Source organism: Bufo gargarizans, chromosome 8 (genome assembly GCF_014858855.1).
Source record: "Bufo gargarizans isolate SCDJY-AF-19 chromosome 8, ASM1485885v1, whole genome shotgun sequence".
NCBI classification, from domain to species: domain Eukaryota; kingdom Metazoa; phylum Chordata; class Amphibia; order Anura; family Bufonidae; genus Bufo; species Bufo gargarizans.
Genome location: NC_058087.1, coordinates 8358014 through 8375244, shown reverse-complemented (window position 1 = coordinate 8375244; position 17231 = coordinate 8358014). Strand labels below are relative to the sequence as shown.

Genomic DNA, 17231 nt, shown 5'->3' with positions numbered 1-17231 from the left:
TGGTTATGGCAGTACTGTATATTAAAATACAGTCTAAATATGGACACAAAAAGGCAACTTTTTTTAATTTTTTATCTGAATTGGTCCCATGTGTTAATAAAATGGATATTGTTGTCTTATACGTTTATGGCATATCTTAAGGATCTAACATGTATGTTTGATGAATGGAGGTTCCACCTCTGGGACCATCACCTATCTCTGGAATGAGGGCCTATTACCCATGAACCCTATTGTACCTGGTTAGGTTGACTCTGGTGGAAAATGAGTGGAGATGCAGTTGTGCATGGACAATCTAGCATGGCATCTATGTCTAAGACAAGAATACCCTTGTGAGCTAACTATAGATCTTTCTATGGTTCCTTTTTATTGATTCCTTGCATAACCATAGAGTTAAAGGTGTTGTCCATGTATTATTTTTTTTTTTATTGGACTAAGAGTAGAAACTGATATAAAATAATAATTTCTCGTCTGTTAAATCTCTTGACACTCTGCTCCCCGCTAGTCCTGCACCTGACTTTCCTGCCTCAATGATGTCTTTAGTTATCATTTGCTGTTCATGCCAACATCACCACTGAGGCCCATCATTTTGCAAGAGACAGAGATGAAGAAAAATACAGAGATCACACTGCAGGACCACCACCAGAAAACTCTTGGGGGCACATATATTAAGACCAGCGTTTTAGAAGCTGGTCCTAATAAAGGCCCATAGCTGGCGGTGGTTCCGCCGAAGTTATGAAGAGGTGCTGGCCTCTCCATAATTTTGCCGCATCCAGCTCCAGTTCTAAATGTAAGAGAGCTTCCTAGGTAAAACAGGCATAGAAAGTAATGAATGAGAAGGGCCTACTGGCCTGTCCCCTTCCCCGCCCATACCACGCCCACTTTTCCAGACCTGGCGTGAGTGAGGCAAAGTCACTGATATCAGCGCAAATAACCGTTGCAACGCTATTTATGACTTTAATATGTCTAATTTAGGCATATTTCAACATTGTAAAGGACCCCTTTAATCTGTTACTTATTTTCATTAGCCGATCTAGTTAATAGAGTTAAGGCTACCCCTCAATATTGACCAGACCCCAATGCAAAGAAAATTAGATTTTGCTACTAAGTACCCAGGTTACATCTGCATAGTCAGGCAGCAGAAAATAGGTGCAAGCTCAAAGGTAGCAGGCCTATTAGATGAAGACAGGAAATAAATAAAATACAAATCTAGAAGATTCAGTGTACAAGGGGTTAATCCAGAGACAGGCTGAGAAGTCAAAGGCAGGAGAGTCAGTGGAAGCCAAATCCATAGACATGGGGTTAAGTTAGAAACAACCCAAGTTCAATACACAGGAAGATCCAACTGCAATTCAATTCTGACTGAACACAGAACAACCTATAGCCAGGAATTAATGAATCACAGGCACTGATAAGCAGGCAATGCCACACCTATATCCCTCGCCTAGCTCTGGGATTGCTGATAGACTTGCCTGGTTGGCTTGTAGACTCTCCTGGAACAACAGTGTGCAGGTTCATGGCTTACAGATTGTGTGCTGTAGCATAGGACTAATGTACGGCAGGGCTGATGGGGATTGAAGTGACAGTATTGGAGAAATAGGACATTTAATGGGGGATTACTGATTATTTTATACCAATTCCTGCTCTTAGCCCATTTCTAATAAACCTGGACAACCCATTTAAATCAAAATATTCTGGCTTCCTTCAGCCACCACTAACAAACCTATTAATTAAAAAGTATTTCTATCTAGGCATTTTATGAGATATCAATAAATTTAGACCAGCACATTTAAATAAAATAAAATACGGTACTGGTGCTACCATGGGTGAAATGGAAAATCAAACACACACTATATGTAGCAGAACACTGCTCCATATGCAAAGACACAAGTTCATTTTTTATCAAAATTGTGTTGAGCCCATCTGCCAGCGACAAGGTAGCTTCCAACAGACAATAGAATATGCCAAAAATGTCCTGTAGGTCCAAGAACCTCTCCTATCTCTAGAATGGGGCATTTCCAGTACTGGAGATTACGCAACACCTTTGCAGCTACCTCTCCAATTCACTGGGACTTCAAAAAACAGCCAAGCCGATAATGACTCAGCTATTTTCAGAAGTCCTGTAGCACTGAGTGGGAAAAAAGCAGAGAATGCACATAGTGCTCTCCATTCATGGCGGCGGCCCATTCTTGACATAGGAGCTGATCAGATCAGAACAATTGAAAACTAACTTCGATATAGATAGATTATAATATTTTTCAAAACATAATATAGAAATAGACTTTGAGTAGTGATGAGCGAATTAATAGTCTGATTCCATTAGTGTATGAATAAACTGGACCAAAACTGAAAGTGGTCTGATTGTCTGGAAAAGTCTTTCTCTTTCTCCTTATTTCTCCCTGATGTAATCGCAAAAAAATTAAATACAAAATCTGCTTCTGTGGTGTCAGAGCTTTTTAAAAATTTGGGTCAAGTTTCTGGATTTTAGAAACAATTCGCTCATCTCTAACTTTGAGTAAAAAAGTGGACGTTTGTTTTTATCATCCTTGTTGTCAGTTGTACAACTTACAGTAGTTCCTAGTGAATTGATTAAGTCTAAAAAAAATGGCAACCTATTATGGACAATGTAGTAAAAGGTGCATTGACTGCTTGGAGGGGTCAAGATTCTAGAACAGTTTAGCTAACAACTTTTTGATGTTCCATCCATTGTCAATGAGATACATTAGAACATTGGAAAGACTGGCAGACTATTCATTGGAGTTCTGTCTTACTGAAATTCTACAGATGCTCTATGGGGTTTAAAAGTCAGCGCTGTGACCAGAAAATGAACCCTTGTGATTACTACTGTCAGAATGAGGGAATTTGCACTTTAACAGCGTTTAATGAACCAAAATGCAAGTAGGTTTAACCTTCCACTTAACGCTGTTCTTCGTTTTGACACCGTTTTTCTTCATCATTTGGAACTTTTTTTAAGCCATGAATAATAACCTGACATGTCTCATATTTTTATTTTAACACAAGGACAATTTGCTGCAATGTTCTTTGATTTCTATAAAAAAAAATGTTTTTGTTTCTTATTTTTTATTTTATTTTTTATTTTAAGTGACCCAAAGTTCATTTGTGATGTTACCACACCTAATGTCATATTATACTGTTAAATTATTTTAATGTTTTTTTATTGGAAAAAAATCTTGCGTGGTGCCCTTAGGACTGCCTTACTAGTTCTAAAAACTACTGTAGGTACCGTATGAGGTCAATTCCAGTCGCAACTGATATTGATGCCATTAATACAGTAGGTAAAAATGTCTATTTTGAAAAGTTTGTTTTCAAAATATTTTTCTTCTGATTATAAAATTCACAGTTGTTTTGCCCTGGGAGGAATTTCTTCTCATGCCCAATGGAGTTGAGAATGGAAGCGACTAGTACTATGAGCACATTTGTGGCTTTGAGAAAAAGTTGTCACCCTTTATAATAATTATGTTAAATGCCTTAATGGTTTAAGGATATTAATATCCTATCCTCAGATTGGTAATGGTCTGATGCTCAGTGCCACCATGATCAGCTGTGTCACTGGTGCTGCTACAGTACGTAAGCATTCAAAACGACACAATGCTCGGAGTCTTTTGCTTCTGCTTTATACACATTGTAGTTTCTGGTGCCAGTGCTGCCCAAAACAGTTGATTGTGGAGGTGCTGGACCTTAACCAACCTGATATTGATAACCGAGCCTGTTCCATTCTAATGTTGAGTGTCCCATCTCTACTGTTTCTATACCCCTGTTGACCAGATGTGTGACATAATTTGTGTCATCACATGCACCGTTGCAGCCATTCATTGGTCTCAGTGATCACTTGCCGTCTGGAGATGCCTCACCGCTGATGCCAATGAATGCAGCAGTACACTGACAGTGGATGGGATGCCACACTTCTGGTCCACAGGAGACTAGAAGCAGTTAAGAAGGGACCCTCAGCACTAGAATAAAGCACCACTGAATAGGTACTGTAAGTGATTTTGTTTTATATAGGCACACTTTTTTGGGCTATAAGTTAAGTTTTTGTGTGGGTCAGAAAACCCCTTTTATCCAGGGCATAATTGAGACCTTTAATGGAAATGGAAACCAACACAGCTAGGGACCATAAGTGGCACGTGGCTCTCAAACTACTCGTTGGGGCCAACAGTTCTGTGTAAAGGAATACTGGCAATAATATCTTCACCTGACTGGAATTGTTCTGATATAACCAAGTTAAGTTGATTAATTTCGCAGAATGTGACACAGGTTCTCCTCACCATCATTTTCTAAACTACCTCCTGTCTTGCTATCCGTGGCTTCGAGGAATGTTTTCAAAATAATCAGGAATGGGCCTGGTTAAGAATATATCAATATTCTTTCATTATTCAGGGCCTATCTATTCTCAAAGACATGAACATTTTAGATTTTTTTTTAAGAACAAAGAAACTGCACATTTTACAAAATATGGATTTTTTTTTTTCCATTTCTTTAAAGGCCCATATTAGAATAGAAATTTTTATATTTGCAATATTTACAGTTTTATAATAGTTTGATACATTCCATCAATTTTGAAAACATCCTTGCCTCTTTTATGATTTATGACTTTTCTCTGTTCATAATTGTGTGCTTGTGCAGTGTTCACTAGTGGACCCACTTTCTTGCTACTCACAAGAGACCTTGTTTGACCACTGCTGCCTTCATAAGTGGAGAGTTGGAGACACAAGACACCTGTTTTTGTGATTGTGGAGATTCCATTGGTTGACCCCCCACCAGACGCATGTCCTATCGTTTAAATCTTAGGACAATCCTTTTAAAGCAATTATTGAAGGCCACTTTTGTCCATATTAAGGAATAAGGACATTATAGAGGATTGTCCCCTTCTTGGGATACCCCTCCGTCATCTAGAAGGGAGAGACAATCTTTATTCTTGTATTACATGAAATGTAAAATTTCAGGTTTACCTCAGCTTGTAAGAGCTTTTTTTCAGAAAAGACAACCTCATTTGAGCCCATATGTACTTCTGAACCATAACATAGTACTCATGGAAGTCTGTGGACTTAAACTTTAGCTCTGTATGCCTAATGAATCTAACAGAAAACATATCTTACCATGTTCCATTAGATGTACGGTCAAGTGAATATCCTCCCATAGAATGAATCCATAAAAATTTAGTACCATCCAGAAGCACCAGACAATGACACATAGAGTGCTTACAGCCCCAAAGAATAGAATAATCTGGGACCCTCTTAGCCACATGCATGAGACCTAAGGCACGAAGGTAACAATAAAGTAATAATTTATTCGTAGATGTAGCTGGAAGTCCCTTCATCTAATTTGCTGTTCTAAGAGGCATGTGGTCTTATGGAACCAAAGGTGCATGCCCATCAGCACTGTATGTCCTTGACTTATTGATTTATATCTGCCTTTGATCCATAAATGTTCTTTTTTGTTTCTAAATTGATTGTTATAATCAAGATACAAATTTTGGAGACCACTAACATTAGATATTTTGACAAATATTGTCTTGGAGGTCTGCCATAAATTTCTGACTTTCAAAGGCAGCATATAATTTTGCTCTATCAATGACATTAGTAGCTTATCCAGCAACAACTTGCATCCTATCATTAGTTGTGTATGTGTTCACCGACTGTTGATCATTTGTTCAAATGATGAATACGACATTTATTCAGGGGTCTCAAGACCCTTCAAAAAAGTAAGGAAGGCAATTAGAAATCCAACTAGCAGTGGAATGGAGGCCTAAGAACTAATGATGTTTGCACATAAAGCAATCCATTACTTTGGACAGTTTGCTAACTGTGTTGTTCTGGGTGACTGAATGTGTGTATGCCCCATTGTATTATGGAATGTTCTACAAAGACATATTCCATACAACATATTTATTTTATTGTTCAGAAAGATGATGATATGAGTTATTGGAGCTTTTATTTTGTTCCTCCCCAACGGTAAACAAAATAATAGGTTTCTTACTCTTGGGCTCCCCAGCTGTCACCATTAATCTTTGATGGAACCTGGTAGCAAGTGTTCAGAACTCTTGCAGCTCCACCACAGGATAAATGAGGCATTACACAATGTCTATTAACTTCAATGGACTGTCCATGTAACACAATGACATGATGGGTCCTCCACAGTCCTAGATGCTCTCTGTAGCTGCTGTCTATTTAGGTTTAGCCTTAGGTATTTAAAAATGGAGATTCTAATCCAGATAACCACTTTAATCCAGCAAACAAGTGACTGAAATTTATAAGTGCTATTTTTGCTCTTGTTGATAGTATCTCAGGATATTCTCATAGTTCATGCTAGATGATCTATTGTAGACTGTAGTACTGGTTTTAGACAAACGTAATATCTGCCCGTATGATATTTGAGCCGGTATTATAGATGCAATCTAACCTTCGAACCACAGGCCTAATGACCTGAACTAACAGCATCACATATTACAGTGATGTCATTAGGCTAGATCCACCCAAGTGTATTATGGGCAAACTATGCATGCCATATTTTGCATTGTTCCAGGCTAACCATGAGTTTTCAGATGAAAACTCACAGCATTATAGGAATCCATGATGCTGTGAGTTCTGGTCAGTTAAACCAATGGTCGGGCTGATTCATATATCCGAAGTACAGATGTATAATGCATCTGTAATGCAACCATTTGGACCTATCATCAGTCTGAATATTCAAACTTTTGTCCAGGTCAGATTTTTACACCCCCGTCCCCTACTGAGAATGTTATAGCATACCCAAGTGGTATGCCATAACATGGTACGATGGGAAAGATAGAGGTTGGATACCTAAGCACTGGTAAATACATTGCTTATCTATTTATATCATGAAAATGTAATCTACTCTACTTTGCAAAATTCCATCTCTCTCACTGATAGCCTGATGTGGATTCTTCTGCATTCACAAAATATATTTCTTTGTGCAGTCAGAAGGAAACATCATAGTTTATCACTTTAATGGAGTAGAGCTTGCTTTCTGTGTTTATAAAAAAGAATTTGCAAATAGATGGTTTTAAGAAGCCAGAACGTTAAAAATAACCATATATTAGGACATGAGAAGTTTGGTACATAGGTTTGTTTTACTTGCAGAGCAGAGACATCAACATTTTTCTCTTTGGCTGTGGCACTTCCTGTTGCCGAATCAACAACATGAAATGCTGCCATTGGTTATTATCTTTGAGTTAGTTTCTTAAAGGCTGATTATCAAATATATTGTTTTCTCATTTCTAGTCCAAATTGACAACCAATACAACAACAATTACTATAATATATTTGGCCAAAATAGTGATTGCAAATGTGCTTTATAAAGGTTTCTTCACATGACCTATAGGATCAGTAGATACAGGCATGCAATTTTCTGGAAATGCTGCTGGGAAAGGGTATGGGGATACCATAAACTTGGCCCAGCACAATATAAATTGTGAAAGAAGAGGCCGTCTTTGAATTGAAGAAGAAATGTGCTGAGAGATCTCAGTAACCTTTAACTAATTTAGTGCGGTCACCTGGGATATTTTTGGAAACATACAGACCTGCTCCCCACAACTCCATGGCTCCAGTGCTCTTTGCTGCACTTTTGGTCTCTGTTTGTCAACATCTGCACAAATGGAGTCACTCCAATGACTGGCATCAGCATTCATCTGTCCCCAATTGGCACTGCTTGGTCAAATGCCGCTTGAGACACTTCACCATTGAGGCCAGTCTTTGGCTGTAGCAGTGCACGTGACCGTGTCTCTGAAGATGTTGACAGATTAGGACTGGAAGCGCAGTGCAGACACCATCCTGCCCCACCTACATAAATGGAGTGAAAGTTTGGCCAGAATGTAAGAGTAGATCACTTTTGTGTCGCATTTGTGAATTGTGACTTTTTAAAACAAATGCAAAAAAGTCACAACTCCACGGCAGGCAACCGCCAGGTATACTTTCACTGAAATAGGTGCAACTTTATTGCAATAGTGTTACATTTATTATTACTGTGCTCCATTTTCATAAATTTGCCACAAATGCACATATCAACTCCAGTGGAAAAACTAACCTTAAATATACCTACAATGACCACCCCCCCCCCCCCTTAGCACATAGAAAGCATCAATTGAACGCAAACTCTCAGAGATGTCTGCAATCATATTTCCATTCCACCTTATTTCAGATGGAAGTGAAAGTTAATGACTGGACATTATTATGATCTGATTCCACATTTTGCAAAAGTTTGAAACAAATCTACTTTTTTTTTTTTTACATGAATGTCAGAATTTCGGCTTGTGGAGTTTTTATGACATTCTTTTTAGCAGGTTAGTTGGCTAACAGCTGGCCAGTCATTAATTTCACTGTTTAATTGGATCTTTGTAGATGTTCAGCCAACTGGTCAGGAAAGCAGTGTGAGAGGCCAGCTCCCAAGAGCAGTAAGTCTGACAATGCCGGTTCAAGTAAGTATCTCGAATTAGCATCCACCATTACTGCAAACATACTGTTGAATTGCACTCCTAATGCGAGCAAGTACTTGACTTATCAGTAATAATTACTAAGGCGTTTCAGGTAAAATGTAAAATATTTCTTTTATACAGTTCTTTCTTTTAGTTGCATTTTGTGTCAATTATTTTCTTAATGGGGTTTTATTTTGATGTCTCTCTTCCAAATAGGTAATGATTTCAGATTGGTGGGGGTCTGACAACCGTAACCCCCACCAATCAGCTGGGCCAGAAAGTTGCCTCCACCAGAACTTAGCTAGTGGATGGAAGTCTCTGTCCACCGTATATTGCAAGATTCTGTGTACTGCAGCTCAACTTCCATTTAGCTGCAGTATCCTGGCATTACCACTACACAATGGACCAGACCATCTGCTTCTAGTTCCATCCACTGCCTAATTTCTGGCACTAATAGTTGTCCAAAACAGCTGATCGTTTCGGGTCCTGGTTGTTGAATCCAACTGATCTGATATTGATATTCTGAGGAAATCTAACCCCACAGTACCTCTTTAATAGGGTTGTCCCATCTATGGCTAGTCCCAAAAAATTTAGTGTCTATAGTTTGTCTGCAAAACCCAGACTTCTCGTGGTTCTAGTAAACTAGTCTTTGATCAACGTTGAACCCTATAAAGACCTAAATTCAGTCAAACCATGGGATATCCAGCTATTTCAGTTGTAATACGGATGTTGAATTTGGATGCATTACAGCCTTCTTTAACTGGCATTAGTAAGTGATGACCTTAGCTAGGATATGCCATACCCTGCTGAGCACAAGGCCCCCACAGTTCACGAGAACCAAGGGGCTAAGGACCAATCCTGTCCAGACATTGTGCATATGTGGTGCATTGAAGTAAAGAGAGCTGAGTTGCAGTCAGGGGTGCACCTAGCCTTTCTACTGCCTGAGGAAAAAACTTAAATGGCGCCCCCCCCCAATGCCAGTTTCTTAACCTAACCCCTCTGCCACAATAAAAATGCTCATTGCCCATGGCCCTTCCGTTGCCCCCTCCTGCCCCTACCTGGTGCTGCCTGAGGCAATCGCCTCATTGGTGATGTACATCGACTGAATGGGGGGAAAAGGGCTGCCGATTCCTTGCTTGGGTGAGAAATGTTCTTTAATACTGTAATATGTAGTACTTTCATTAAAAAAATATTAAAATGTTTTCTTAATTTTTATAGTATAGTGAAATTATTCCACATCAGATAAACCAGAAAGATGCCAACTAACTTTTTGATAAAAGTACCGTAAATAGAATTCCCTCATAAGGTTAGATAAATGGATTAAATCAAACATGAACTCTTAGGCCTCTTTCACACGGGCAACATGTTTTTGGGCTGGATAAGATGCGGGTGCGTTGTGGGAAAATGCGCGATTTTTCCGCGCGAGTGCAAAACATTGTAATGCATTTTGCACGCGAGTGAGAAAAATCGATAGTACAATAGGGCTGGAGGGGTTAAAAAAATTTATTTAACTCACCTTAATCCACTTGTTTGCGCAGCCCGGCTTCTCTTCTGTCTTCTTCTTTGAGGAATAGGACCTTTGATGACGTTACTGCGCTCATCACATGATCTTTTACCATGGTGATGGATCATGTGACGGACCATGTGATGAGCGTAGTGACGTCACCACAGGTCCTTTTCCTCCTGCACAGCAAAGATGAAGACAGGCTGTGCAAACAAGTGGATTAAGGTGAGTTAATTTTATTTTTTATTTTTTTTAACCCCTCCAGCCCTATTGTACTATGCATTCTGTATTAAGAATGCTATTATTTTCCCTTATAACCATGTTATAAGGGAAAATAATAATGATCGGGTCCCCATCCCGATCGTCTCCTAGCAACCATGTGTGAAAATCGCACCGCATCCGCAGTTGCTTGCTGATGCTTGCGATTTTCATGCTGCCCTATTCACTTCTATGGGGCCTGCGTTGCGTGGAAAACGCACAATATAGAGCATGCTGCGATTTTCACATAATGCACAAGTGATGCGTGAAAATCACCACTCATCTGCACAGCCCCATAGAAATGAATGGGTCCGGATTCAGTGCGGGTGCAATGCGTTCACCTCACGCATTGCACCCACGCGGATAACTCACCCGTGTAAAAGGGGCCTAAATCTGCAACTATAACATCTGCTTTATAATTTTATTAATTTCCTAATTATTTCTCTCCAGTAGTTTGCTCTTTTCTTGTGAAATTCCATATTGTATCACAGTTCTGTAGTTGAAACAAGACCCTCCAGATTATCGGAAGCTGGAATTAAGAATTCACAGTATAAAGCTATTAATGAAGTTTTGTTACACAATGGCCTACGTAGCACAAGCTAATTAGTAGGTTATCCTTTGGTCAATGTCAGGAGGAACGTGCTTAAGGCCCTCACATTTTAGTTTAGCACTGTCAATGAAATAAATTAGGTTAGTTAAAGAAGATTTCCAGGACTTCAAAATTGATAGCCTATCCTTATGACCATCAATATCAGAAAATGCGGGTCTTTTTCCCCTTCATTGTTTACAAGGCACAGACTTTTCATAGTGGTTGCATCTGGTCTGACTTTTATACTCAATTTTACTCATTTGAATTAGACTAAGCTGCTCTGTGGTACCAGGCATTAGAGTTGGGCAAATGGATTTTAAACTAATTGAATTTGACCAAAATTTTTTAACAATTCGAGATGGTTAATAAAAAAGTGAGAAATAGGAGAGAAAAAATATGATTCCTAGAAGACCTCAGAGTGTGATACACAAATTTCCAGGGCAATAGGAGCACTTTCAATTCGGGTAGACTCGATTCAGACTTGAATTGTATTAGTAAACCGTTTCAGCTGAATTGAACCTGAATTGAATGTTGAGTGATTTGCTCATTATTAGCCACAGCCACTAATACTTTGATTTTAATTCTGTATTTAATATAGCATTAAAATGTATTGGCTCACTGAAGCCAAAGTTTGTCTCAGCTGAGGTCACGCAAGACTTCGGTTAATTCCTACTGTATTTCCTACTGTATCTGCGTATTGAAAAACAATTTAAAATAGCAATCCCAACTGGGCTTTGGTACTGGCTGGTACCTCAGTTCCAAAGCCCAGTTCGGATTGCTATTTTAAATTGTTTTTCAATACGCAGATATGCATTCAGTAGGAATTAACCAAAGTCTTGCACAACTTCGGGCAAGAAGAACTTTTGTCTCGACTGAGCCAATACATTTTAATGCAGTACTGATACAGCATTAAAATTGAAGTATTTGAATGAATGGACTTTGGATCTATGATCAGAAGGTCAATTCGCTCAAGCCTAATAGCCAACTCCAAAAGTATGGAACTATGCCTGGTAAGCAATGTAGTACTGCAGCTGATTGGCAGCATATTAAGACCCCCACCCCCACTGAGTCATATCACTACCAATATGATTTTCAAAGTTTGTTTTGTCCTAGGGACAGGCCATCAATTGTGCAGTCCTGGAGAACCCCTTTGAGTTTCAATGTAATGTTCTTGCACAGTATTCTGCAAACACTGTTGCAAATCTTTTTGATAAATCATTTGCTGACATTACCTTCATATTCTCCATCATAGGAAGCATTGCAATTATTGTGCCACTTGTTCTGCTGGTGACTCTGATAACAACTTTGGTGATCGGGCTGATACTATGTAAAAGAAGGAGGAGGTAAATGAATTTATTCTAGTTGCAAGCAAATTACAACATGAATTTAACTTGCTGGGGGAGAATTATTACTACTGTCTAAAATTTAGGTCAGACAGTAAGAAGATGCACCAAATTTATCACAGAGCCTCATGTTAGACAATTATTTATTTCTTATGCCACCTGTTGCTTGCTTTGCATTCCTTTGATTGAGCCACAATTTTGGCTCATATTAAGCCTCATATTTTTTAAGACTTGTCCCTTTCTACACCATTTTTAAAAAGAGGCATAAAAAGTATCTAACAAATTTGTGCAGGACATATTTTTTCCGGTCCATTAATTTTGTAAATTCTCCCCTAATAACTTTAGTTATGATATTACATATATAATCAGTGGTGCCTACATACTGGAGAGTGATAATCACACTTTATTTCTAAATTATTAGTCAGTACTTTCTCAGATGGTCACAGTAGCACAGTTTCCCCTAGTCTGATCACATATTTTCTAACTAGCTTCATACAATCACGTATTATTTAAAGGGAAAGTGTCAGCTGGTTTGGGGGCACAAAACCACAATAGGTAGGGTTTAGGTTTCCAAACCTGCCTATAACATCTTAAGCAGCTACTGGTGCATGTACATTGAATAATGAAGCTGAGGACAGTAGATCTTGCTTCACTGTACTGTAGTAGATGCTCTGCACATTGGGGCATGCTCAGTGTAGAACATTGTACTTTCTTTGGCTTTCTTTGTCGGTGCATCTGTGCTGCTGGAAATGAAGCCGAGACTTAATTCTGGTAATCTGTTCTTTAAGTTAACAATGCAGTAATGTTTTGTTGTAGGCCAGTTTGGGACAGTAGAATCTAGCTGTATAAGGACATTCTGGTGGTTTACTGATCCCAATCCTACTGGCAGGTTTCCTCATTCCAAACATGGAGTATCTACTGCAAATGAATATTTTTTATTTGTTTTTGCCTTTTTTCTCACTATAATAATTGTAGGGCAAAAACAATCAGAAGACAACCAATAATGAATGGAGGAATGAATGTTGAAATTGGAAATCCATCATATAACATGTATGAAGTGGACCATGACCACAACGATGGAACGTTATTAGACCCAAATTTCATCATAGAACTAGACAAGGTAAAAAAATAAATTGACTAATGAAGACTGGAATTGTAATTATTATTTTCTGTATCTATATGTTACACACTTTTCCATGAACCAATTGTGTTAAAGGGGTTATCAAGGAATTTGATATTGATTGCCTATTCCCAGGAGGTCATTAATATCTGATCAGTGGGGAACCCAGCCAATCAGCTGTTTGAAGAGGCCACTGTGGTCCATGAGCACTTAGGCCTCTTCCCATGCCATTGATGTCACCTTGCATTAGTCACATTGCATTAGTCACATGGTCTATGTGCAGCTCAGTTTCATTAAAATGAATGGGCTTGAGCTGCAATACCAAGAACAACCACTATCTAATGGATGACAATGGTGCCATGCTTGGTAAGCTGTGTGGAGACCACAGCTGATGTATTGGGGTGCCTGGAGTTGGAGCCCTGTCGATCCGATATTGACCTATCCTGAGTATAGGCTATCAATATAAAATTCTTGAAAAACCCCTTTAAAAAATGAAGTTTGAGGCCATTCATTGCGGTGTCTTTTTAAGTTAAGAGCCCATGTAAAAAAATAGCTTATTCTATACTTGCTGTATATTGAAAATGAGTTAACTTGTCTTAGACACTAATGGGAAATCCAGGGGATGTTTCCATGACTCCCATAGAGGTGAATGAATAGGGAACAAACATGAGTGGCTACCTCTTCATTCATACCAGTAGCCACCTCTACGGCTAGAACAGGGCATAGGGAACCCTGTTATAGAAGCAAGTGCTGGTCCCAGAGGTGGGACCTGCATCTATTAGAAATTTGAGATGAGAATACCCCTTTAACGTTCTTAAATATATTTCAAGGAGATAAGGAAAGTGACCCCTGACCATTTCCTGTCTACCTTAATTGTTAATTTTTACAGTTTACAGTTCTTATGGGAGTGCTGATTACCAATGTAAAACAGGTAATAGTCAAACTGTATACCCCCACTCCCCATCTCAAAACTATTTACAAGGACCTATAGTACCTCCAAAATTTGAACAGCTGAATACATAGTTATCGACATACAAGGACATTATTATACATGTTTTACTTTTTTATAAACAAGTATCATTTGGTGAAGAACAACGTTAGTTAGGTCAACTGACCTGATAAATAGGGAAAAGAGGGCTGAGGGGGAAGGGGGGGTCTGTGTTAGGTATGTCAAAAATAGACTTCTCAGCGGGATGAAAAGTTTCTATGATGTTTCCAGTGAAGGATAGCTTTTTAAAGGTGACAACAAGCATATAGAACCCATATATGTTTATGTAACATTACTCATTACTAGCCACCACCAAAAGTATGGAACTATGCCTGGTAAATAATGAAGTGCGATGGAGTGCTGCAGCTGGCATCATGTTAACAAACCCCCACCCCTACTGAGCCATACCGCTACCAATCTGATTTTCAAAGTTTACTTTGTCCCAAGGACAGTCCATTGATTTTATAGTCCTGGAGAACCCCTTTGAGTTTTGATGTTACATTCTATGTATATCCCCACTCCCCATCTCAAAACTATTCACAAGGGCTTATAGTACCTCCAACTTTGAAAAGATTAAGAATTTAAAAGATAGCTTTTTAAAGGTGCCAAAAAACGTGTATAACCCATATATGTTTATGTAACATGATTCAGATAATCAAGCCGTTAATGTGTTAAGGGGGTTTTGCCACATGTAAATATTAAAATCATCTAGATATTGCTGTTATATACTAATAGCACCCCCTAGTATTCATTTTCTTTCCTGTCAGACTGTCCCGTGCTGGTGGTCACACATGCTCAGTAGCTTAGTCCCATCAACAAGATCCTCTTATATAAAGAGATTGGAGTAAGGAAGAGCTAATCGATTCTACCTGATAGGAATTTATCCTAAATGTTTGTGATACTCTAGTTCTCTTGTCTCACTGTCAATTACTTTGTTCAGTTACTTTCAGTTAAAGTTACTTTGGAGGTGCCTCTCTGGTTCATCTTAAATTAACCCCAAAATGATAAAATGGATTTGCTCATTCTAAGTTCTAACAAGCCTAAATATATTTCAATATATTTCAGAAAAATAAATAGACATCCACAAATACAAAATATATGTAATTTAGCTTTTTTACCCCAACAGGATTGAAAGAGTATTTCACAACTATAATATATACTTCCTGTCTTTGCTGAGCTTTTTAAACATACTTATACTGTATATAGCAAAACTAGGAAAATAGCTAAGCCAGCCACACATCTGCAATTAGCACTTTCAGGTCAAAAGTCCTTTATCAGAGCAAAGCAGATATAATCAGCTTTTCGAGCTAAGAGCTAGGATCTTTGGATGGGTACTATTTCCATTATGGAGACCAGTTAATATAGTTGATGACTTTAGCAGGCTCTCTCTCTTTTCAAAAATTCTTGCACCCCCACTGATCAGCTTCTGTGGTTTCACTGTTTACTTACTTGCCGTCGGCAACATAGTGGTGAGCAGTGTAATTACAGATCCTCCAACCCTTTCCCTTCCATGAGAAGGAACAGTTGTAGTTACACATCATCCCATTCAAGTGTAAGCAGTGGGCAGGTAAACTGTGAAAAGGAGCACTGCATTGTCTTCAATCAGCTGATCTGTACAATTATGATCTGTAACTTGACCATCGGATGCACGAGATCCAGTGCATTGCGTAAGTAAAAGTTTGACTTGAATGGATTTTCTATTGTAACTCGAAGTAAAACTGATGCCTTCAGAACCTGAAGGAGCAGAGCATGACACAAGGATTAAAAATACCAGATTACTGTGTCATGCACTGCCCCCTCAGACTGTCCAACAGACACAATAGGGGAGGAGGGGGAGGATTTGTCAAATTGGTGTAAAGTAGAACTGGCTTAGTAGCCCAGAGTTCATTTGGAAAATTAATCTGCTATGGGCAACTAATCCAGTTCTAATTTACCAGTTTGATCTCCCCTAATGTATCAGTGTTACCTGGTGTGTTCGAATGAAATATACACATTTGAATTTTTTTTCACATAAGTGTATTTATAAGAGTTATTTTAATCACAGTTTTTACAAAATCTGAGTGTTTTACATTATATATTTTTATGAATTAAAAAAAAAATGTTTTTAATTAGAGATGAGCTCCCTTTGCTCTCGACGGGCCGCCAGCCTCCAAGCGGCGCGAGCTTGCATCATCACGCCGGCCGGCGTGATGACGTAATCTCGCGCCACACAGGATTTCGGCCCGTCTTCAGCAAATGGAGGTGGTAAGTTTGATTGAAATTTTTTTTATTGTTAATTTTACACTACAATGACGGGGGCGGCGCTATCACTGCTCCCTGTCATTGCACCCTCTGATTACAAAAAAATGCGCTTTGTGACAAAGTAATTCATCACAAAGCAAATTTTTTGTGTGAAATTTGTCGAATCAGCTGAATCGAACTTTTAAGAAATTTGCTCATCTCTATTTTTAATGTTTGCTAAAAAATAGATTTGTTCTCAATAAATATGGATTATTCAATAGAAAAGCTACCTAAACCTCTCATGCTAATATATTTACTGTTTACGTACAGTCCAGGTTCATAGCGGGTGGGCATGCGGCTTTCAAACTGGCCCATACTGCACCACCAATCTACTTAAATTCAGATCTGAAAGGACCACTAGCACCAGGGGTGAGAAGAACATCACCTGCTCTTCACCCATTTTCATTGCATGGTTAATTTTATCCTTCCCTTTAAAGAGGACCTGCTCCCTCCCCTGACACGGCTGTTTTAGCAACTACTTGCATTCTTCATGTAATAAAAAATTCTGGAGTATCTATTCATATAACCCTGGTCTGTGCCGATCCTCTGTAATTCCTACTTGAATTTTACTTATACTGTAACTTAACAACAGTTCACAATAAAGGTTCCAAACAGTTAACACCCAGTTGGACCTTTACTCCTAGCAACTCATTCATAAACTTCTAGCAGGAACAACACATACCCTCAAGATTTGTTATTA

The 17231-nt window shown here is 38.7% G+C and overlaps 1 protein-coding gene across 1 annotated transcript in view; it reads left to right on the top strand.

Moving 5' to 3' along the window:
- LRP1B (LDL receptor related protein 1B) overlaps positions 1-17231 on the top strand; it is a 1294122-nt gene that overhangs the window by 1267382 nt on the left and 9509 nt on the right. Inside the window, 4 exon segments of the mRNA XM_044303104.1 lie at positions 8376-8452; positions 12053-12143; positions 13119-13263; positions 16802-16900. Coding sequence (XP_044159039.1) covers positions 8376-8452; positions 12053-12143; positions 13119-13263; positions 16802-16900 — 412 coding nt within the window.